Here is a 23,472-nt window from a genome sequence, read left to right as displayed (position 1 = left end):
GAATACCCCCTCAGCCAGGGACGGAATTGGGGCACATGCAAGCTACATTGCTTCTTTAAAAGTTGCATACTGTTGCCCATCAGGTCTTTGCTTGATCGGTCTATAGTCAAACCTTTTAGGCTGTCCTTTGTGAAAGTCCACCTTCAACTTTCAATCGACAGCCTCTCCCTCAAATATATGCTATATTCTTGACTTTATATACCTCGGAATCCTAGTCTGTAACCACTCCAGATGTGACTGGACGATGGAGAATCTTAGTTAACACATTCATTTTCAATTCGACCTAGCTACATCATAAAGTGGCTGTTCCGCTTGTTGATATCAATGCGTCTCAGCCGTAAATCTTTAGAATTCACCCAATTAGAATTGCCGTACTTCTGAGTCAAATAATCTGGATCTTTAGATGTAGATTTAGAGGGATAATTGAATAAAATGTTCTTCCTTTGCAGTAGCTCTGTCACCTGACAAGGTCATGCTGAGAACCGCAGATTTGAACACTACAAAAGTGGGCCAAGGGAGATTTATAGACAAGCAGGTGTTGGCACACAAAGAAACACCTTGGTCTTTAATAAGAAACAATAGTAACTCTCGGCTTCGCAGCGGGCTACAGAAACTGTTGCCGGCATATCCGGGTGAACCCCTCGTTCTGGAGCCGTTTCATTATATGCTCGACTCCTCCACTTCGCCTTCGCATATGGTCTCCTCGCTTTATCGGCGGATATATAATTGTGAAGGGGGGTTGAGCTGAGGTCCCGTGCGGGCTGGGAGGCCGAGATTGGCATTGTGTTTACGGACGACCAGTGGGAGTTCTGCTGTTTGCAGACTGAGATGATCTCCCCTAGTAGTAGGTTCTGCGTTATCCATTACAAATTCCTACATCGCCTCTACTGCACTCCAGCCCAGATGCATAGGTTTCATCTTCGCGATAATGATTGCTGTGACAGATGTCATTCTCCTGGAGCGGATTTCTTACACCTGGCCTGGACCTGCCCAAGCATAGATGAATATTGGAGCCAGGTATACGAGGCCTTGGGGGGAAATGCTGGGGTCCCCGTTGCTGCCCTCTCCTTTACAGGCCCTATTGGGGTATACTCGAGACATACCTAAGCCAGACCGCCGTTTTGTTACTAGTGCGATGCTGCTCGCTAAGCGCCGTATAGCGTGCCGATGGGGGTGGGGTAGGCGCCCCAAGTTTAAGGAATGGCTGCGGGATTTGATTACCTGTCAGGAAAAAGTCCTGTTGTATTCAGAGCTGCTTCCGCCTGTGTCCCGGCCCCCCGACATCTGGGGACCCCTGACGCAGTACCTCGCAGCACACAGCGACCAGCGATCGCCTTCCGCTTCTGTTGAGGGATGACTCTCCTGCTGCCGGCCCTGGTTCGGGGGGAGGCGCTTAGTGCAGGCCTTTCGGGGATTGCATCATTTGCTTTTGTCCTACCCATGGGGATGCGGAGGGGATGCTGCCAGCGCAGGGGAGTAAATGATGGCTGCCTGCGGTGCTACCCTTACATAACATACCACTACATTGCCACAACGAGCCATACGGGAACGAGCCATAGAGGCAACGTGACTGGGTGCCTTTGGAGGCACACTGCATGTTGAATGTAATCATTGGGAGGGCCTATGTCGGGATGTTTGGGGACCAGGGATGGCCTTGGGGGGGGGACAGTGTTGTGTAGAAACATGTATGTGGCCGGTGTATAAGATTCCATGTAGTATGCTATTCTCGTACTGACTCCATGTATGGACAAGTGTGTTGCATTGTTGTTCTGTTATGCATAAATCTTAAATAAAGACTTAAAAAAAAAAAAAACAATAGTAACTCAACTGTAATGGAATAATCCTTTTTTTAAGGATGATTTCCCTCACCCACCAAAGGTGGTATGCTTCATCATCCGGTATCTCCTTGCACCGTGACAACTGTTCATGTTGCGGGCTACATCTCCCTCACTTTAAAGGAGGTGCTATACGTATGTTTTTTAGAGATATAGTAGATACCCTAGGGTAAGCTGGAGAGTGATAAGGTAAGCAGAGCATGCAACTGGTGATATAGTGATTGAAAACTGGCTACAGATTACACGTACACATTTATACATGAACCCCTGGGTCTGGATTAAAACAAGGGACAATGCAGGAGTGGATTAGTCCTGCTTGAATGTGTCACCAGAAAAGGTCAACGTGTTTCTGCCACAATACCGTCCGATGATGTGTTTTGGCGTTCTTCAGAACCTTTAAAAATTCTGCTCAGAGAAAGTGCTCAAAATTAAATCCTACCAAACGCACAGTGGTCCACTGGCATATTCAGAGATGATCACTGTCAGTCAACCTTTAAAAGAATAAAGACAGCTAGGTTACTGTTTGAAAGAGGTGGCAGCTATAGATTTGTTTAATGTCAAAGATAGTAGAATGCACACTGATATGTGATGGCCTTCACCATTATGAATGCTCAAGGCTACGATAGACGCATGCTACCCTGGAGCGTGCTCCTTCCATGCGCGTGAATATGAATGTTAATACTGGAGCATAGTCAGGTTCCCCAGGATGCACAGCATTTAGACAGTCCAAAGAATGTTAAACATTTTCTTCCAATTAAAATGCACACTCAGAAGAAATTGCATTAAAAATGGAAGAAAATGTTTAAATTCTTTGGACTGTCTAAATGCTGTGCATCCTGGGGATCCTGACCAGGCTCCAGTATTAACAGCTATAGATTTGTGCCACCAACCACCCAAACAAATGAAATTATTGTTAATACACATTTCACCTAGATTAAGGTAAGATTGTTACACCTGCTGCAAGATAAACATTCTGTCAGAGACAGGTGTGCATGCAACAAAACCCAGAAGGTTGACCAGCAGTAGTCTGGTGTGGTGCCTGAACTCTGGGACCCTGGCGTGGAAATCTGGGTGCTCGCTGTCCTATAGAGAAGATGAAGCTCTGTGGTACTGAGATGTTAGGAGAAAAGGAAAAAGCTGTCTAACAAACAGCATGTCAGGACAGGTGTGTATGCAATGTGTGTAGATGTGTGTGTATATATATATTACATTATATCCTCTCTCTATGTAGAGGGGTCCATGACTATTATAGGGAAGAAAGCCTTGGGAGGGTGTGTCAAATTTAGGGGGCTGTAAACAATTAACAAGGCTTTTAGACGTTGGGGCAGCTGCACCAATCTGTACTCATTGGAGAGGTGTGGTGCAGCGGCCAGAGCAGCTGACTTCAGAGCACAGGGCTCACTTTTCGATCCCCAGCTCCGGCGGCACTCAGCTCAGCACCATGTGACTCTGGGCAATAGCTCACTTAATTTCCACAAAGCCCCCCAGCGCCTTGAGACCCGTAAGGGTGAGTAGTTCGCGCTTTACAAATACGGATTCACATTTTATTGACATTTTACTCATGAATATTATAAATCCAACTCCTTCATTATGAAATGCGCCCATCTGGCAAGGAAAGAGTTTCTTTCGGTTTGAAGACTGCCTGTACCTACAAATGTCCGGGGCCCCAGTCTGGCTAATCTATACATGCATGTGTTTGAGACTTAACATGTCCTCTCACCTCACAATCCATACCACTCCCATATTGGGATTTGGAAGCGATGCATCTGGCATTTTTGTCCTCTGGTACGGTGATGAAACTTCCATCGCATCATTCCATCAATGGCTGAACTCTCTTAATACTTGAGATTCACTTGTGAGTACAACAAAGAGAAACTTTCTTTCCTGGACCTTTTGATCTTCCCCATAGCTGGCTTTCTAGAAACTGAAATGTACAAGAAACTCATGGCATGGAATGTCTTGCTGTCTTACAATAGTTTCCATCCCGAGTCTCTCAGGGGCAACCTCCCATTTTGCCCATTCATTCGCCTTAGGCACAACTGCTCTCATGTCTAAAAGGTTAAAGAACATGCTAACCTACTGTCTACCCAATAACGAGACTGTATCCTGCCCCGCTAATACATGCAGCAACCAAGAGAGCCAGGGGCAACAATCTGGACGCACATCTGGATATTGCGCCTCCCAAACCGTCTACTGAGAGACTAGTGTGTGTCAACACCTTTTGCAGCCTCCAACTCGATCCAAAAATCGATATGCAGCTATTGGTATATTCTGAACAAAGACAGTCAGTCTATCCCACGTCCACTGTTTGCGTTCAAACGTTTTCACAACCTAAAGGACAAGTTGGTTCAAATCAGACCCCCATACCGATAAACAACAGACGGGAGACACTTTGGGGCCTACCACCAGTGCAAGTCCACTTCCTCTGTGGTTCCTATTTAGTATGTGCCCAGACCGAACACACCACTCACATTGACATCATGACTAATGCTCAGTGGGAATTGAGACAGCATACGAACTGCAATAGCGAAAAACGTATCTATCTCATTACCTGCCGTTGTGGGTTACACTACATTGGTATGATGACACAGAAAAGCAAAACTCCCATTTCTGAGCACAGTAGCACAATAAGATGCATGAAACTAGCAACAGAATTGCCTGATCACTTCATCGAAAAAGGATATACTTGCGATGAATTTCAATGGACAGTACTTGACAATCCTACACGTCCACAACATCTCACAAACCATTTTTGTCAGAGAACAGAAATTGATTTTTCGGTTACATATCTACATCATCGGGCTAAATGACGAAATTCCAGGGTCATCGGTTCCATGAATCATGATAGCTTCCCTACATCCATAAAATCTTATATAAGACACTTTGATCTGGTGAGAAAAGTCCCTCGTAATGTAATTCCATACATTATTGCATATAGGCTCTCTCAGATAGATGTGTACGCAACTCTCCTATACACAATATATCCTTTTGATACATTTACGTTGGAGGGCTGATTTACACGCTCTGCACATTCACCTGACTATAGTGATATATACTTGACACGCTGATTTCAGTAATCGAGCAGTTCAGTGCTGCCGGCATGCTCTGACTTTGAGATTTAATTTCTGCCGCCTTCAGGGTCTGTCTGCTCTGTGCGCATCACTAACGCCTTCTGCATGCCACGCAGGTGCCCTATACACGCTGCTTAAAACCAAAAACTACAATTTCTATGATGCACATGTAGACGTGTTCGTTTGTGAGTGGCGCTTCAGTAATGCCATCTGTATGCCACAACATTGATGTCTATGCACGTGCCCATAAACTACATTTCCCATGATTCTCATGAAGCAGTCATGGGCACATGCCCTCTGGCGCTTGCTGGCTTACATTTGAGAGGTCCAGGCCCGCTGCCAGTGTCCTTGAACCTGGCGTTGGATGCAGCTGTCTGTGGGCTCTCTATAGGGAAGCGCGTCCTCCGCGGCGAATCAGCCTCTTTTTCTGTTTTTTCATCACAGTGGCATTCCGCTTGCTTTTCAAATTGCCCTGTCAGTGTTTGAAACGTATACTTTGATATTTACTCCTATGAACATATGGTGGACCCCTGACTCCTGGCCATTGTTTCAGAGCGCCATGCCGCCTGCTTTTAAATTGTCTTGTCTGTGCCCGTATTTTTCACTTTCATATTTAATTTCAATGTCAAGTATGGGCCCCTGTTACAATGAGACACATGACCTGTTTTTATGTGGCACCCTTCATTCTGTTTACCCTCCAGTCCTGGCTACGTGTCATCCTTTAGTTCTCTCTTTCCGAAATGTTGCTTTACTGAGCATCCGAATGCATCGAGGGCTTTGTGTGTTTTTATACTAACAGCACCAGATTGGTGCAGCCGTCTCTACCTCTAAAATTCTTGTTAATTGCTTACAGTGCCCTGAAAAACTTGACACGCCCTCTATAGGCTTTCTTGCCGATAACAATCACAGATCCCTCTACATGCAGAGAGGATTATATATATCTATCTATACATATCTCATGAAGCACACACCTGTTCTGACATGCTGATTATGCTGTTGCCTGTTAGACGGCTTTTTCCTTTCCTCCTAACGTCTCAGTAACACAGAGCTTCATCCTCTACCCCTACTCTCTCCTACATCTTCTCTATAGGACAGAGAGCACCCCGAGTCCCATGCCAGGGCCCCAGAGTTGAGGCACCACACCCAACGATTGCGGGTAAGCCTTTTGGGTTTTGTTGCATGCACACCTGTCTGACAGAATATGTATATGTTGTAGCAGGTGTATGAATCGTACCTTAATCTAGGTGAAATGTGTATTAATAATTTAATTTTGCTTCATCACATTTATTTGGGTGATTGGTGGCACAAATCTTTATCTGCCACCTCTTTGAAACAGTAACCTAGCTGTCTATATTCCTTTACAGGTTGACTGACAGTGGCTCCTCTCTGACTTTGACAGTGGACCACTGTGCGAAAGTGTATTATTTCATTTTGAGCACTTTCTTTGAGCAGATGCATTTTCAGTTTCATTGATCTTTATTCGGATATGCGCTATCCATAAAAGTACAAACATTTCTCACATAATTAATCCTAAAAGCATTTACATTGATCCATCATCTTTAAGTTTTAAGAGCAGAGCTAGACTATAAAACAATTCAGTGAAACATTGCAGAATTATCACGCATGTTCAATAGCAGCTTCATATGCTAAAATGCCAAAGTGCAAAATGCAAATATTTCAAAAGATAGCAGCAAGGATGGACACATTATTAAGTCACATTAAAAAGCCCTCCGCTTCTATTAAAAGCAAACCACATAAAACAATTTAATAATCATCACAAGATTATTACCAGTATTGCAAATAGCAGCATCGTGTGAGAAAGTGCCAATGTTCAAAGTGCAAATAGGACTGAGAAAAATAGCAGCAAAAAAGGACAAACTTATTAAATTCCATACATGGTGCTCTATATGTCCAGATATCGCTCATATCACATATTACCCTGCTTACATATAAAATCAAAAAGTGCATATAGTGCGTCCAAGTCCAATATTCAAGAATTCATGGAAGAACGTGAGCGGATAGCCATTTTTAGAAAAGTGCAAGCTCGAAATGTTAAATCCTCACCATTAAGCTGAAGAATAATTTTATATGCAACCTTAAGATCCGTTATTCCATTAGCCCTAAAAAAATGGGATCAGAAGCTGCATACTGTACTTTTGATAAAAAGTGCAGAAGAACAAGAAATGCAACATAGACTGCTTTCATAGGTTGCCACAGGGGCAAGCCAAATCTTCAATATTGGGTTGATAGCCTAAGGGAAAACACAGCATGTATTTTATTGTGCCGGGTCTAAGGTGAAAAAGAAGGCTTCGCTCCCAGGGAGTGATATCTCTTAAAAGATAACTAGCTGGTAAACAAGAGGAAGGTCGACCTTCTTCTGCCATTGATATATATTGTGCCACGGATACTTTGGTGTGTTCATATGCATATCTTATGTCCCCATAGTGTTTATACAAGGCTTTGCGGACAATCTTTTTATCAATTCCATTTAGTTGGTCTGGTTTATGAAAGATATGACCAAGATTAACTCTTGTCAGATTTGCCTGTACTTCTGCGAGCCACGGTATGTCTCCTCCCCTGTCACATTTTAAACAATCAACTATAATCTCCCTTGTTAGCGAGGCTGCCGGATTTTGCCCGACCTTTAGCCAAAACATGACCGGGCGGGACCTAATATAATCCTCCAAGTAAGATAATTTTAACTCGTTATGGCAGGCAAAAGTAGATGATGAAATTGGTAACCCCAAAATTCTCCTGCAAAATCTATTTTCTTCAACCTGGATGCTTTTCAGGTTTATAAAACCGCAAATTTCAGCCCCATAGGTCATGATTGGTACACATTGTATCCTATACATTTTAAGTAGGGACAGTACTACCTCGATTCTTTTCGGTTGAGGGAGACTTATTATCGAATTAACTGCTTTTAAAAATTTGGTCCGGCCATATGCCAAATGATGTGCCCAGGATCCATTATCTGAAAATTGTAAACCCAAGTACGGGAAAGTGCGAATGCTTAACAGGGTATCTGAGCCAGAGGTAATGACATTAATAAGGCATTTTTTAGGACCACAACACATTAAAAAAGATTTCTTAAAATTTGTGCAAAGATTCAGACTATTCATAAAAACTACAAAACCCCGAACTAAAATACGCAGAGCATTGGGTGTGCGTCCCATTAAAACAGCATCATCTGCATATAATAGAGCAGGCAGTTTATTACCATTAATTATTGGGGCATCTGTGGTTTGGTCAGACAACGCATTATGTAGCTCATTAACATATAAAATAAACAATAGTGGGGCAAGGACACACCCTTGTCAGACGCCTCTTCCAACCACTATGTCCCCTGAAACTGCCCCATCCGTGCTTATTCTCACCCGAGCCCTTAAATCCCTATGTAAATACGCTAAAAAATACACCATGTCTTTGTTCAACCCGTAGTCTAAAAGGCATTGCCAGAGCCGAGATCTATTAACAAAATCAAATGCGGAGGTGAGATCCATAAATGCTAGGTAAAGGGGACTGTGTCGAGCGATGGTATATTTTCCTATAATTAAATTAAGATTGAGACACTGTTCCACCGTTCCAAGATGACTTTGGAAACCCAGCTGGCATTTGTTTAATATGTTTTCCTCCTCTGACCAAGTTCTGATTTTGTTAAATAAGACCCTCCCCAATATCTTAAGGGTATTATCAATTAGAGAGATTGGTCTATAACAACTCTGGTTGGATCGATCTCCCTTTTTAAAGATGGGAACAATTACAGATGTAGACCAATTATTGGGGATTTTAGTTGTTGTCAAACATGTTAAACATTGAGTAGCAAAGGGGCCCAAAACTGTGGCCTAGATTTTATAAGGTCGATTGGTAGCCCGTCCGGGCCCGGTGCTTTGTTGCCCAGACTCTGGTTAATTGTATCCTCAACTTCCGATAAAGATATTTGAATTTGAGCAGCAGCGAGGTTGTCAAAAGTATCTTCGCACTGAGATATAACAGCATATATTTTTGAAAAATGGGCTACCCACGCTTCACTCGTTATATTACAACTTAACGGGGTGAGTGTATTGCCAAACGCTCTTAGTGACTTGGCGGCTGTCCAAAAACCATTTGTATTATTAAGCTTTGCAGAACAAGCCAATTTACTCCAGTGCTCTTTTAAAATCACATCTTGCCTCTGCTTCACTGCTCTTTTATAAATATACCTTAATAATCTAATACGGTTCGGGTCTCTGGGGGAAGCTGATAGGGCGGCTCTAAGTTCTCTGTTTGCCCTAGAGCAAGTATTGTTAAACCACCTAGGGTCGGGACTGAGTGGAACTACAGGTCTCAACATCAGTTTTTTAATGCCTGCACATAGTAGGACAAAAGCAGAAACTGCCTCTGGGTTAGGATTGTCCAATGTGAGACAAGTCTCACAAAGTGATGGATCGGTTTTTACCATCTTTTGGAACACCCTGGGGCAATCCACGCCCTTCCATTTAACTCTTAAGTTGTCTGTGGAAGATTCTATTTTATCGGCCCCTGGCTCTTTTCTAGGGTCAGGTCTAAGGGCAGCCCTAAAAGAGACTAAAATTGGATTATGATCCCCAAAGATGGATGCTTTAACCTCTGCTGCAGCTAAATGGTCTTCTAATAGTGCTGATATAAAAACGTAGTCTATAATGGAGGCTCGGCCAAGACCTCTATAAGTGGGTATTAGGCTATCCTCAATATTTACAGCTGCAATGTCCATAACATTTGAAAGACTGCTATTTAATAAATGATCTATTAATTCATACCCCCTTTTTCACGGATTGACTGAAATATGCTGGATGGGGGTCAAGGTATTTCCCCCTGCAATCTTCGCATTAAAGTCGCCCCCAAACATATCCCTACCAGTCTTTGCTTTCCCAACAAATTATCCATATCCGAAATAAAGTTGAAGAGGTTAACAAAATTCACATTAGGTGTGGTTAGAAAATCAATATTATAAAAATTAATAAAACAAATCGAACCCCTCCCCCCCGTGTGTATATCAAAGCTTGAAAATTGGCATTTTTGGTGGGAATTGATTTTACACTGCCGCCCGATGCGATACTAACCCATATCGATAGACCACCTGAGGGTCTGCCTTGCTTGGGATGGGGGGAGATCATATTAAAACATTCATATCCTTCAAGATATAACTCTTTGGTTGCCCAAGTCTCCTGAAACATAAGGAGGTCGTGTTTATATACCATATTGACCCATTCATCGATATTTAATTTGGAAGCCAATCCGGCCACATTCCAGCTCAACACCTGTAATAGTGAGTCAGGACGATCATTTACAAAAATAATTTCAGCCTCAGCATCGTTATTAGCTGGGATAATCTCCATAGGTGCCGGAGGGGCTGGTTCGATCGATTGGGATTTAAGTGAAGGTCAATCAAGGGTATCGAGATCGGAAATGGCAGAGAACCTATTTACGGACTGGTATGAGGGGCCGATTGGTGATTGCTGTTCAAATGGTGGTCTATAAAAGAAACCAAGAGGTAGTGCACAGATGTTTGTAGGTAGGGGGCAGTTAGTCTCCCTTGCGGCCAGTATTGATCTAACAAGGCTTGGTCGGCGGAAATTGATAACAATACAATCGCCCCAGATAGTTTTTTCCACCGACCCAACCCACCCTTTGTACCATTAAAATATCATTTATGTAAGACCTCCTGTACCCTTTGTATTTAGCCAACCAATCCACACTTTTGTTCCGTAATTGTTCCCAGGACTCAGATTTGTTCTTCTCTAATGGAGGCACCCCTCCGAGAATCAGGACATACGGACAAGACGCTGGGGGGAGACTTAAAACATCCTTATTTGACTCGGCATACCCACTGATATTGATGCCGACGGCGCTCGTACAAGCTGTGGAGACGGCATGAACACCAGTTTGTGTAGTAGGATGTGATAAAACAGTGGGAATTATATTTTGGGTATTAACCGAGTCAGTGCGTGATTTTAAAAAGATGTGATCTCTAGTATCACAGGAGACAGGGGGCTGCTTTAAAGTTATGGACAATTGTTGCTCGCTCTGAACTAATTTTTTCTGGAGGCTACCCTGTTGGGATGGCTGTTTAGATTCCTTACTGGGGGATTTTACCCTAGTAGTTAGGGATTCCAAACGATCTAAGCGCTTCCATAGGTTTGCAAAGTTCTTATCAACAAGCACTTTAACTCTGCCATACAATGTGTCTATAATAATGTCCATAGCAGTATCCCCAAGTGTAAAATTAGAAAAAGGAATCTGTATAGATTGTCTGAGTGTGTGCAGAATTATTTAACATTTCCAATGAAACTGAATCAATTGGGTCGCTGCAGGGTGTTAGGTCCACTGGGGCTTTCGGGCCCTGGATCCACGTATTTAGCGTGGTATGTTGGGAGTTCAAGCGTGGAGGTTGTTTGCCTTTAGAGCAAACTGGTTTCGCTGTCTTCCTTTTCCTTTTTGCTCCACATACTTCTGGATTCGGGGATATGTCTGTAGTTGCCGAGACTAAAATGTCAATTGGGCAACTCCCGGATGCAAGGTCTACTGTTACCCCTATGTGACCAGTTTCCTCAGCATCTGGTGTATTTTCTCCGGTTAGTAAATGTGAGCCATGTAGGCCATGATCAGCCTCACTATGTGTCATTAGTTGGGGGGAACTTACATCGATGTTCTCATTTTGTGTGGCAGAATGAGGTTTAGTTAAGCCCAGGGACAGGCGCCTCTCAGTCAATTCAATCTCAGTACTGACTATATTCATCGCCCTATCCAGCATGGTGTCAATAGACGTGGTATTAAGCACTGCGGGAGTTGGGTTTCGTTTGCCCATGATGGTGTTCTCCCCGGACATGAGATGGATGCAAAAACCACACTCACCACTGCAGGAACCAGCTGATTAATGATGGTGACGTCAGGGGGGGATGGCCCAGCCCGGCCTCTGACGGTCCCGGACGGGCTCAGACGGGCCCGCCCTTGGCCCAGGGTTCGCCCGGCGCTGCCCGTGCGCGTCCCGGGAGCCCTGTAAGCGCCTCCTGGCACTTGCTGTGCGCATAGGCGGCGTGCGTGCCGCTGGTGCTGCCGGGTATTATGGTCCCGGAATGGTGGCACTGGCGGCAGGACTCGGTGGCGGCAGGGTTGTTGGCAGGTGAGTGTCCTCAGAAACAGGGCTCCCGCTCCGCCGGAGCCATGTAAACCTAATAAGCGCCTCCTGGCACTTGCTGTGCGAGTAGGCGGCGTGCGCGCCGCTGTTGCTGCCGGGTATTGTGGTCCCGGAATGGTGGCACTGGCGGCAGGACTCTGTGGCGGTGGCGGCAGGGTTGTTGGCAGGTGAGTGTCCCCAGAAACAGGGCATTTTCTTTTTGTATGTCCTGACAAATGCCAAAACCCCTCATTTGAGGGTTATATGGCAGAAACATGTTGACTTTTTCTGGTGACACATTCAGGCAGGACGAATCCACTACTGGAGTGCCCCTTGTTTTAATCCTGAACCAGGGGTCCATAAATAAAGGTGTACATGTACCCTGTAGCCAGTTTTAAATCACTATATCACCGGTTGCACACTCTGCGTACCTCACCACCACCCAGCTCACCCTAGGATATGTACAATATCTCTAAAAAAACATCCGTAGAGCTCCTCCTTCATAGTGATGGAGTTCTAGCCCACACCGATTACAAGCTGGCACAGTGCAAGAAGATTCCGGAGGATGACGCATGCCACCATTGGTTGGTGAGGGAAATCCTCCTTCAAAAGGAATATCCAATTACAGTAAGGTTACTATTGTTTCTTCTTGCTTTCTCTAGCTTGAGACCCTGGTGTTTCTTTGTGTGTTATAAACTCCGATTTGGCGATGACAATTTTATAGCTAGTGAGTTCTTCCACATCAGCATAGGCCTACAGTTCCCCTGCCAACCCTGGAGAAAACCTATTCGTCCTGGAGGAAGATAGCTTGCCTGCCTGCTCTTCCATTTAGCATGGGGAATCAATCCTACCATTAATTGCTTGCATTAAAGAGTGACATGGACCATTATGTTGTTGATTACATATTCTTTAAGTTAAAACAGCATATTATTTTCAATCGATTATTGGACAAGAACCCTGTACCAGTTAAAATTGGTTGATGTGCAGGTAGTACATGCGTGAGCTATTTCTATAACACCATGTTCTGTCTTGACACACTACACTGTAAACTACAAATTGTTGTAAAATCAATAAAAACAAAGTTAAACACAAAAAAAGAGTGACACGGATCAGCCCTGTAACCCCCCAGTCTATTTGGATTTGACAACTGTCCATTGACCTTTACTGTTAGTGAGGTTTCTTCCAATTCACAAAAGCCTTATCAAATCCCTTACATAACCACACTTTCCGCAAGAACCTCCAGTCCACCCTTTTGCATGTCTTCCCTGCATCCAGTAACCCCAGGACTTCTGGTCTTCACATCCTTTCTCACATGAGGTACACCTCTCGGGTGATAAGTGTGCTATACAAATCGGTATAACGTAATAAGACATGTCCACTATGCCATCCTTTTGGTATTGTCCAGTGCCAGCCATAATAAGATCAGAAAGGCCTCGTGAACCAAAACTCTGGCCACGAGGACTGAGGCCTTTATCTTTGCATAACCCTTCATTAGGGCTAAACGCCTTTAAGAACTGCAAAATACGTTGTTGGAGTTGATAGCCATTACAGCCCAGGTTTGGCTGCCAATACCTTATCTGTCCTGACACTACCATCTTAGGATTCGATGCAGATGATGCACCTGATGTTCTCCCCTGTTGGTTGCCTGGTCTCGACCATTCTCCTGCTTCTTTGCTGCTCCCGTGGCCGGGCTTGGCTCCGCCCCCTCCTTCCAGCACCGTCGGCGCCGCTGCGAGACGAGGGACCGGCCGGGCTTGGCTCCGCCGGTCCTGGAAAACTACAACTCCCAGGATCCCCTGGGCCAGGATGACAGCTGACCACGTGCCAGGAGGTGCATAAAGGACAGCCTGGTCCCTCGCCCCGCGAGAAGCCCGGGACAAGGGCGGGGCTGGGCCGGGCCACCTTATTAACATTGTCAAATCTGTGTTCCATTGGCACCTGAGGTAGGAGTGTTCAAGTTTGGTATCGTTTGTACCCTCTCCCTTGCTGTAGCAGGTGTGTTTGTGGGCTGTTAAGTACCCCTACAATGAACAAACGCAAAACTGGCGATAGGGTGGTTGGCACCCTGGACACATTCCTAAAAAGAGCGGAATCCTTCCTAATCCACGAAATTGAGGCTACTGAAAGAAGACTTTCCTTAGATCCCAGGATTTTAGGGGGGGCCCACGTTATGTACGCTCTCACATACTACTCGGTCTTCACCAGAAGCAGTTGCTCCGTCCACTTGTATTCTGTCAAGACCGCCTAGTCCAGACTTTACTAATTGTGTGCATCATTTGCCGCCTCCACAAAGCCCCCCGTGTCTCCCTGCTGGAGTAACAACTAGAGGAATGAAAGTGGTGGGGAGTTCTAATAAAGCGGCACAGAAAAAAGTAAGGAAGGAGTGTAGCATCATAAAACATAAGCCTCTCTTTCCACCCACTGCCACGAATGGGGTATTTGTTTTTGGTAACTCAAGTACTGTATCCTCCGACAACCCTCCTAAAGCTTCTACTGATTCTAATCATCTTGTGAGTGGGAATGACCCTTTTCTTGCTCTTAAGGAGCAATTAGCTGCTTTACTTGAACCATTTACCAAAAGACTGGATTCTGTTGACCATAGGCTAGCTAGGATTGAGGACGCCCTGGCACGTTTTTCACACGAGGACCAGGCCCTGCACTATAGAGCAGCTACTACTGGTAACATCTTGGCCTCGGTGGGGGACACTCATAAGGACCAGAATGGTGCAAAGGTACAAGTCGAACCACATGTGGCTGGGGTAGATTCAGCTGGTAATGTAAGATCTATCTACCCAACCAAGTCGAGCAATGTTGAGATAACCCCTAACCAGGTTCCATCAGTGCCAAGGAGCCCTCGGAGGTCGGATATCAACAGTGTTGTAGGGCATAATTCGAGGCACTCCCATCTCCATCTGCCCCTCCCCGAAGTGATTCCCTACACGATTATCCTGGCGAATGTTCCTCCCCTTCCCCCGGGCACACAAGAACACTGGTCCTCTCTTAAAAACAAGGCCCTACACCACCTGAACTAAGTGACAGACATTGGGGTCGGTTTATTCGAGAATTTTAAAATGGCTAGGCGGATTAAATGGGTTGGGCACTCTGCCAAAACTTTAAAAGGGGATTGTGTAGTTCTGAGCTTTAGGTCTCCGGGTCTGGTCCGTTATATCTTGGAGACGGTCGGTCATGCGCCAGCTGAGGGGGTATCCATTGGCATACTTCCCCTTGGCTTCTTCTATCAACAGAGACACAGGGATGGCCGACTAGCCCAAGGTAATTACCCTAGGCCAGACTTTCCTACTCAGCTTAATAACCGTTTTGATGCCCTCTCTTCTCTTGAAGACATAGATTGACAATGGGTGGGTGTCCCTGGGGGAGTAGTGATAGGAGGTCTCGGGACAGTTGGAGCGATATCTACCTCCAGTTCTTCTAATCCAGTTGACCCTTTGTCCAAACCCTGGTTCCCTCTCCTGCTGTATTAACCCCGGTTAGTTGCTCTTTGTCCCCAGATGCTGCTACTGGGGGCCTGCTTTCTATTCCTCAGAAAGTACACATGATTATTTCTTTGTGGAATATAGCGGGGCTGGTATAAAATATTGGGTCATTAGATTGGTCAGCCTTTATCAACAGAGTGGACATACGGTCGTTTCAGGAAACCTGGTCAGTGGATAACGTGTTCCATGCCGGTTATCTACACTTTTCGAAACCGGCTATTAAGGGTTTAAGGGGGAGGCCGGTAGGTGGCCTAACATGTTGGGTTAGGCAAACCAAGGGGGTATCCGTGGTCGAGATTCCCTTTGATAATCCCAATCTTCTTGCTATAAGAGTAAGATCTTCAGGCGGCCTTGATTTATCCCCGTTTAATATTTATGTTAGAGGTCAAACGGGGGGCAGGAGTTATCAGGTAATTGTAGCCCTTGAGACCCTTTTAGGGTGGGTGCTTTGAACACCAATTTGATCATCACCGGAGATCTTAATACATGTTATGAGCCGCTGGACGGTGATGATGGAAGGCTTAGCGAGGAGGTGGACTCTCTCTGGGGTGTGCCTCAGCTGGACCTTCCACCTATTAAAAAATGGACCGAGGCCGCACTCCAGGTTAAAGGGTTGTGCCTGGAATGGGGTCTTAGGGCAGTCAACGGCAGGACCAAGTCTGACGCACTGGGGGTGGCGACCTTTGACAACGGCCGCCACAAAAGCAGGATTGACTACATCCTTGTAAAAGTCGAATCCTGGCACCACGTCGTAGATATGGAAGTACATTCTCGCCCCGAAAGTGATCATAACCCCTTGGTACGAACACTAAAAGGTCTGAGCTTCGGCCCCACTGCCACTCTGGGGCCCGACAGCAGTTCAAACCATGTAACACTGGGAAACGATCTGAGAAGGGTTCGTTGGGAGAAGGAAGGTGGCCCTCGACGAAAAAAGTGTGCTAGAAATCAGGGGATTAGTGATAGGATCTTTGAGGAAAATCAATGATTGTGGCCCGCAGGAGACTCTCAAAGATTCACTCCCAACAATTCACACTGAGCTCTTTAGCAAGCTGAAAATGTATTTTATTAACACCAAGCCGGTTAGAGCGAATCGCAAGCTAGAATCCATCTCTTGGTATAATGACCTATGTAGGTCCACTCACAAGGCACTCGTAAAAGCTATTAAATCTAGGAATCACACTTCTATCTAACAGTCCAGGATACTTTATAAATCTACCTTAAGTTCTGCAAAAAGAGATTGGGACGAGGAGCGTTGGAAGGACCTGTTATTGGCTTGCAATGGGAGGAATATGACACAGTTTTGGGACCTAATAAAATGGGGGAACGGGCAAAGGTTGATCACCCCTAATAATAACGTGGATCCACACCTTTGGGTTGCTTTCTTTGAAGCTCAATACCGCCAGGGTATGGAGAGGGAAACTAGTACACCAATTATATGCATAGATACTCCCCTGACGTTTAGCACCAAGGAGGTTGAGGTGGTAATAAGGAATTTCCCAAGCGGTAAGGCACCTGGGCCCGACTGCATCCCCCCAGATTTATTTAAACAGCTTGGTGACCTCTGGGTACCCTACATTACGACCTTGATTAATTCTCTGGCGGGGGGAACTCCTTTCCCACCTTCCTGGTCTGGGGCGGAAATCATCCCGATCTACAAGAAGGGGGATCGCTCCGCCCCGGCCAACTATAGGCCCATCAGCCTCATTGACGCTCTACAAAAAGTTATAGCCCGGGTCCTTTTGGGCAGGATCCAGAATTGAATGTCTAATGAAAACATTTTATCTCCCTTAGAAGTAGGATTCCGGGCTCACATGGGGACTTTAGATCAGGTTTTCAGATTTGTCATGCTCTATTGGAGGGAAGTTATTCTAGGTAAGGGCTTGATTTTTGCAGCCTTCGTAGATCTAAAATCTGCGTTTGACCTCGTTCCCAGATCCAAACTGTGGGATGTTTTGTTGGGATTGGGGATGCCCAAGGAATTGGTGGACTTCGTGATTAAACTCCACAACTCTAACTATGCACAGGTTAGGTGGGGGAAACCAGGTGAGGTTACTGAGAAATTTAGTGTGGGGAAGGGTGTTCGCCAGGGGTGTGTCCTGGCCCCAACACTTTTTTCACTGTTAATCAATGGGGTGGTACAGTATTTTGACAACTTCCCCACAGACGCGCCTATGCTGGACGGCCAAAGGGTACCTCTGCTCATGTTCGCTGACGATACTCTGATTTTATCCAAGACGAGGCAGGGCTTTCAGTTGCCACTGTCTCGCTTTGAGGAGTTCTGCAGCGACCATGAGCTAGCGATCAACGTGGGTAAGACCAAATTTATGGTACTCCACGGGTCGAGGCCTGTAACTGCAAGAGTCTACATGAGCGGGAAGCTCCTGGAACAGGCCAATGTCTTCACCTATTTGGTTATCACCATAGGTGAAAAATTGAGCTGGTCCCTCCAGGTGAAGCTACTTGTACTGAAACACTCTCAGTTAGCGGGGGCACTGACAAAGGAACACAGGCTTTCCCAGACCAAGCCTATAGCTCCAGTAGTTAAAATTTACCCCCTGAAAATCATACTAGCTATTCTCTATGGTGCTGAGATCTGGGGGTATAGTAACCTAACCGATTTAACATTGGCCCAAAACAAGTTTATAAGATCTATTGTGGGCCTCCCTCGATCACCCCCCCCGTATTCCCCTTCTCCTTGACCTGGGTTGCAATGCTATTGAGGACATTGTTCATTTTAGAATGTTGGCTTTTTGGAGAAGGCTCTGGACGGTCCCAGAATTACTCCCTTTTGCCAACGCTCTACTTGAAATAAGGGGTATGGATCGTGCTAATCAGATCCCTTGGCTCTCCAAAATTAAATCCCTTCTTACTGAGATGGGGGATGAGGGACTTATGGGTGTCTCCCGAGTCGGCTGTATTCCCAATGAAAGTACTGTATAAAGCAGCCTTCTGGAATTTGATCAAAAACCGGAGGCACTCCATCACGGGTGGTTCCCCACTGACAAGAGTTTTTTGGGATTTTAAAGATGACCCCCGGATGGAAGGCTACTGGGATTTGATCACGAAACCTAGAGACCGCAGGTTGTTTCATCAATTTCGAGTAGAAACCCTCCCGCTCAGGAAATTTACCCGCAATTGGTCAACTGGTAAGGGAGACAAGTGTCCATTTTGCGTAGACCTTGTTGAAAATATTGACCATCTTTTATATGTTTGCCCTGCCTACCGTTTACCCAGAAGTGTGTGGCTTAAACCCTTGTGTAGAAACTTGGGTACGAATTCAGCATTGATCGCTAAAAGTTTACTGAAAAATGGCGGCGACCCCACCATTCTAATTGGGGTGGCAAAGTTCCTGAGCTGGTCCTGGGCAATTCTCGAAAGAGAAGGAGGGTGATGCTTCTTAGCCAAGGTCTTATCCAGGATTGTATTTTTTTTACCTGCCTAAAAATTGATGTACGTATATATGTATAGCCCTTGGAATCATGAGTTCATTTCCTAGTACCTTGCACTCTATTGCCATGCACTTTAGTTTGCGATCTCCTGGCCCGTCATCGGGAATGCTTTTATGTGTCTTGCATTTTATAATACTCTATAATGTTTGTATTTTATAACCTACCAGCTTTTAGCTTATTGGTCTGAGTCCAGTAACTCTTATACAGGGTCTCTGCTTTTTTGCACATTGTATTTTACAAAGCTCTTATATTGCTGCTTTTTTAGATTGGTCATAGGGAATACTTTAGCCCTTTCATTTTTTAAACCGTGTCATTGATATGTATTGTTGTTTAATGTGATCACTTTTAAGGCATTAAGTTGTCGAATAAAGTATTCTTGACTGAAGCCTTGTGTCAAACCATTCAGCTGGCTTTTCACTCCCAAAATGTTCCTTTATATAATGTGGTTGTTTGTGACCTTGTTCTTTTTCTCCAACCCAGTCAGTTGTGCATTCCTCACCCCCCCCCCCCCCCCCGTACTGCCTTTTTCAATCTGTTTTATTTATTATAAAATATAAAATATTTTGTTATATAAAAGCATAATGCAAATTATATTGCCTCCCAGAGCCTTGAATTACACCCTCCTTGCAACTGGGAGGCAATATAATTTGATCAAGGCCTATGATGCTGATTGATATTTTGGAATTCTTGCAAGAAGCCGGGCGGAGGCATTTTGCCGCATCTGGAGTTTTAGAAGAGATGTGTTTCTGGATGCCAATGAAAAGGGCATTTCCATAATCTAGTTTAGCTAAGACTAAAGTAGTAACTACTGTTTTTGACGGTCCAGAGGGATAGAACGACAGATCTTTCTAATTATTTTTAAGGTAAAGAATACTGATGAGGCAAGAGCATTTACCCGGTCTTCAAAGTAGAATTTATCATCAAAGAGGATTCCTAAGATCCTCCCTTTCCGTACTGGTGTAGGTGGAACCCCCATGTCCTGTGGCCACTGTGAGAAGGTGCCTGGTATATGCTGTCCACTAATTAAAGTGGGCACCCTCTACCAGTCCACACAACCCTTATGATGTATGAGGTCAAAGATAACCTTTGGAAAGCTATCCAAGTGGTAGCTGTGGAGAGCAGCCACCAGGCTTATTCTTGAAGGAATGAAAGGAGAACCACACAGTAGTTATATATAAAAAGATGTATTTATTAATATAACACTCTCTACTAGTCTCTACACGAGATTAGAACACAATACTGAATCAATAGAACATTCGTAAGTAGCACAATACATTGCGATCTCCAGGGGGAGACTGAACCATATAGTAAAAAAAAAGGGTATAACAATCACAACTTGGCTAGACACAGTGCCTAGAGCACGTAGAATCGCTGGGACCCCAAGGAACCACCCAAGGCAGTGACACACGGAGCCCACGGAGGACGGGTGCAGTGAGGAAACACGACCGCGTGCACCGTACAACTCTATGGGAAAGTCGCGGTTGCCAAGTTATGGTTTAAGGACACTTCTACGAGGACTTCAAGCAAATCCTAGTGCAGGGGAGCAACTCATTTACTCCAAAGGAGATTCTGAAGTCGTCCAGCGTCGTGCACACAGTTGAAGTACTTGGTTTTCTTCTTGGTAGTATCTTGTCCAGGTAAAATCTAAAGTCCTGTAGCCAGGTAGCCCACTTTATACCAAGGGGAAAAGGGTTCGACAGATTCAGGGGACCCTCCTAGGGGAGGGGCAGGACAGAGGGGTGGCTACACCCATGTCCTTTTTCCAGTTTCACGCCAGAGCAGGAGCCAATGGATCCCAGAACTGGTTTGAGCTGGACTATGCACAGGGACACCAAATGTGCCTCCGGTGCAGACTTTCCAGCACTCTCGGAGTGCACCCACCCAGCCCCAATACACTAAACCCTGTCTGAGAGGCGGTCACACCTCCTTGTGACAAGATGCCTATTGTCATGCCTTCCTCTGCTCAAGCTTGGCTCAGCAGCAGGAGAGCAGAATCATGTCTGGCTGGCAGCGTCCATTTTGTGCTGCCCGGGTCGAGAAAGCTGGTACCGGGTAGACCGGTGACCCACAGTAGTGGCTTCAGAAGGGTGGAATCATACCTCACACACCAGTTACTGGTGTGGAGGTATGATTCCAAGGTGTTTGACACCAAACACATGTTTCTAAGGTGCAGTTTCAAATTTAGCCTTTACCACAAGGTTATAATGCAACTTAATATGTCTGGCTGCATCACAGACAACCCCGGAGAATGGTCTCCGAAGGCTGCAGAGGGGCTGTGCTCATGCAGGGGCACCCTCTCACAGAAAACCCAGCACCCTGCCTTCAGGATTGATAAGGCCAGCCATAGCGGTGACTGATAGGTTTTTAAGTGTAGTGATTTAGATAGATATAGTGAACCTATATCTAAGTAAGTGGTGCAAGCTCCAGCTTACACAGGTTGCTGTAGCAGACCTGTTGTGTCATTTTGAATGGCAACTCAGGGGTGGCATAATACATGCTTCAGCCCATGGGAGTTGTCTGGGGTACCTATGCCCTGGGTACATGGTGTACCATATACTAGGGACTGATGAGGGTACCCCAGTATGCAATCTGGAGTGTACCTAAAGTACATGCGTAGCAATTTAAGGGAGAAAGCAGATAGACTGGGGGATTTTATGATTAAACAACTACCACTTAAATAACGAGTGCCTATACCACGAAGGCTAAACAACGACCAAAGCTAAACCACTATGTATTTAACCACGACTTCCTGAACCACTAATTTTTTTCCATTTACATATTTTCTGATTCTACCAATACGTTAAACAACACTTCTATTTAAAACTATTTTTATTAATGAATCTTTAAATTAGCCATCAAATGATCCTTTTTTTAAAATACCGACGAACTTAGAGATATAGTTATGGATGATTTAAACAGTGAAATAAAAAAACCTTCATCGTTTTTTCTAATATTTACACACTACAATGCTAACTATAAAGCTGGCATAACCAACGGAACATTTACACAAATTGCACTATTTAACGAGATTATATAAAATACACATTCTCACAGATTTATTTATTTTTTTAAACGGATCCCAGAACTTTTTTTCATTTTTAAATGCAATAGTCTTGTTTTAAAACATTTTCTTAAATTTGGCCAACCAACATTTTGTGTCCATTTGAAGTGTGGAAACCACACCGAACAGTCGCATTGAGCACTGGTCAGTATGCATCAGTTAAAAACAAGCATAGAGTGCCATCTACTGGCATCAAAAGGTACATTTTAACTAAATCTAATCTAACGACTGCATAATTATAATGGGTAAATGTACAGATCAAAAAATATTATTTTTCTATTTTTTTAAAATTGAAATCAGACTGAGTTACTTATTCGTACAGGCTTAGTATGCCAGGCACAGTATTGGTTAAGGAGGTCGTGGTTCAGGTACAGTAGTGGTTAATGAGGTTGTGGTTCAGGAACAGGTCGTTGTGTAGGATTTGTTGTAATGTCCACTCGTTGTTAGAAATTCGTTATTAAGGCTGTTTCCCAGACTGGGGTCCTGTATAGCAGGATCCCAGTCAGACTAGTCCAAAACAGTGAGACATCAGCAAAAAGTGGGGGTAACCGTAAGAAGCAGATACTATTTTCCTACACAAAGAACCACCCCCCCCCCCCCCCCCCATCCCCCAACAGGCAAGGACAATAAACAAACCTTGACCAGTTGAGTCTTCATGTTCTTAGTGGAAATATCTGGAGAGTCCATCTGCATTGGCATGGTCCTTCCCAGGTCTATGTTCCACTATATAGTCCAACCCCTGTAGGAAAATGGACAGCCTCAGGAGTTTGGGGTTTTCACCCTTCATCCGTTTTAGCCATAAGAGTAGCTTATGGTCTGTCTGAACAATGAAGTGAGTGCCAAACAGGTATGGCCTCAGCTTCTTCAGAGCCCAAACCACAGCAAAGGCTTCCCTCTCAATAGCTGACCAATGTTTCTCTCTGGGGGTCAGTCTTCTGCTTATGAAAGCTACTGGCTGATCCTGAACCTCTTTATTCAATTGTGATAACACAGCCCCTACCCCCAATTCAGGTGCTTCTGTTTGAACAATGAATTGTTTGGAATAATCAGGACTTTGCAGAATGGGAGCTGTGCACATGGCCTGCTTCAGGTCATCAAATGCCTTTTGACAGCTAACTGTCCACTGAACTTTCTTAGGCATTCTTTTGAAGTTATTCAAAGGGGTCACTATGGAACCATATCCTTTGACAAACCTCCTGTAGTACCCAGTCAGGCCCAAGAAAACTCTGACTTGAGTCTGGGTAGTTGGAGCAACCCAATCCATGATGTTTTGGATTTTGCTCTGCAATGGTTGAACCTGGCCTCCACTCACAAGGTAGCCCAGGTACATAACCTTACTCTGCCCTATCTGGCACTTGGTGACCTTGATAGTGAGGCCTGCCTTTTACAGGGCCTCCATAACATTTCAGAGGTGGACCAGGTGATCC

General features: G+C 44.9%; 1 protein-coding gene across 12 annotated transcripts in view; it reads left to right on the top strand.

Moving 5' to 3' along the window:
- The window catches only part of DPY30 (dpy-30 histone methyltransferase complex regulatory subunit), a 215,811-nt gene that overhangs the window by 105,002 nt on the left and 87,337 nt on the right, over nucleotides 1–23,472 (top strand). For 7 of the 12 annotated variants that reach the window (XM_085612003.1, XM_085612007.1, XM_085612000.1 and 4 more), the window contains one exon: nucleotides 5,997–6,062. The exons of the other annotated variants lie outside the window; for them this stretch is intronic. In XM_085612003.1, the coding sequence (XP_085468129.1) occupies nucleotides 5,997–6,062 (66 nt within the window). The remainder of the gene's footprint in view (nucleotides 1–5,996; nucleotides 6,063–23,472) is intronic. 12 annotated transcript variants of the gene reach the window in all.

Source organism: Triturus cristatus, chromosome 6 (genome assembly GCF_964204655.1).
Source record: "Triturus cristatus chromosome 6, aTriCri1.1, whole genome shotgun sequence".
NCBI lineage: Eukaryota > Metazoa > Chordata > Amphibia > Caudata > Salamandridae > Triturus > Triturus cristatus.
This window is presented reverse-complemented; position numbering and strand designations above follow the sequence as displayed.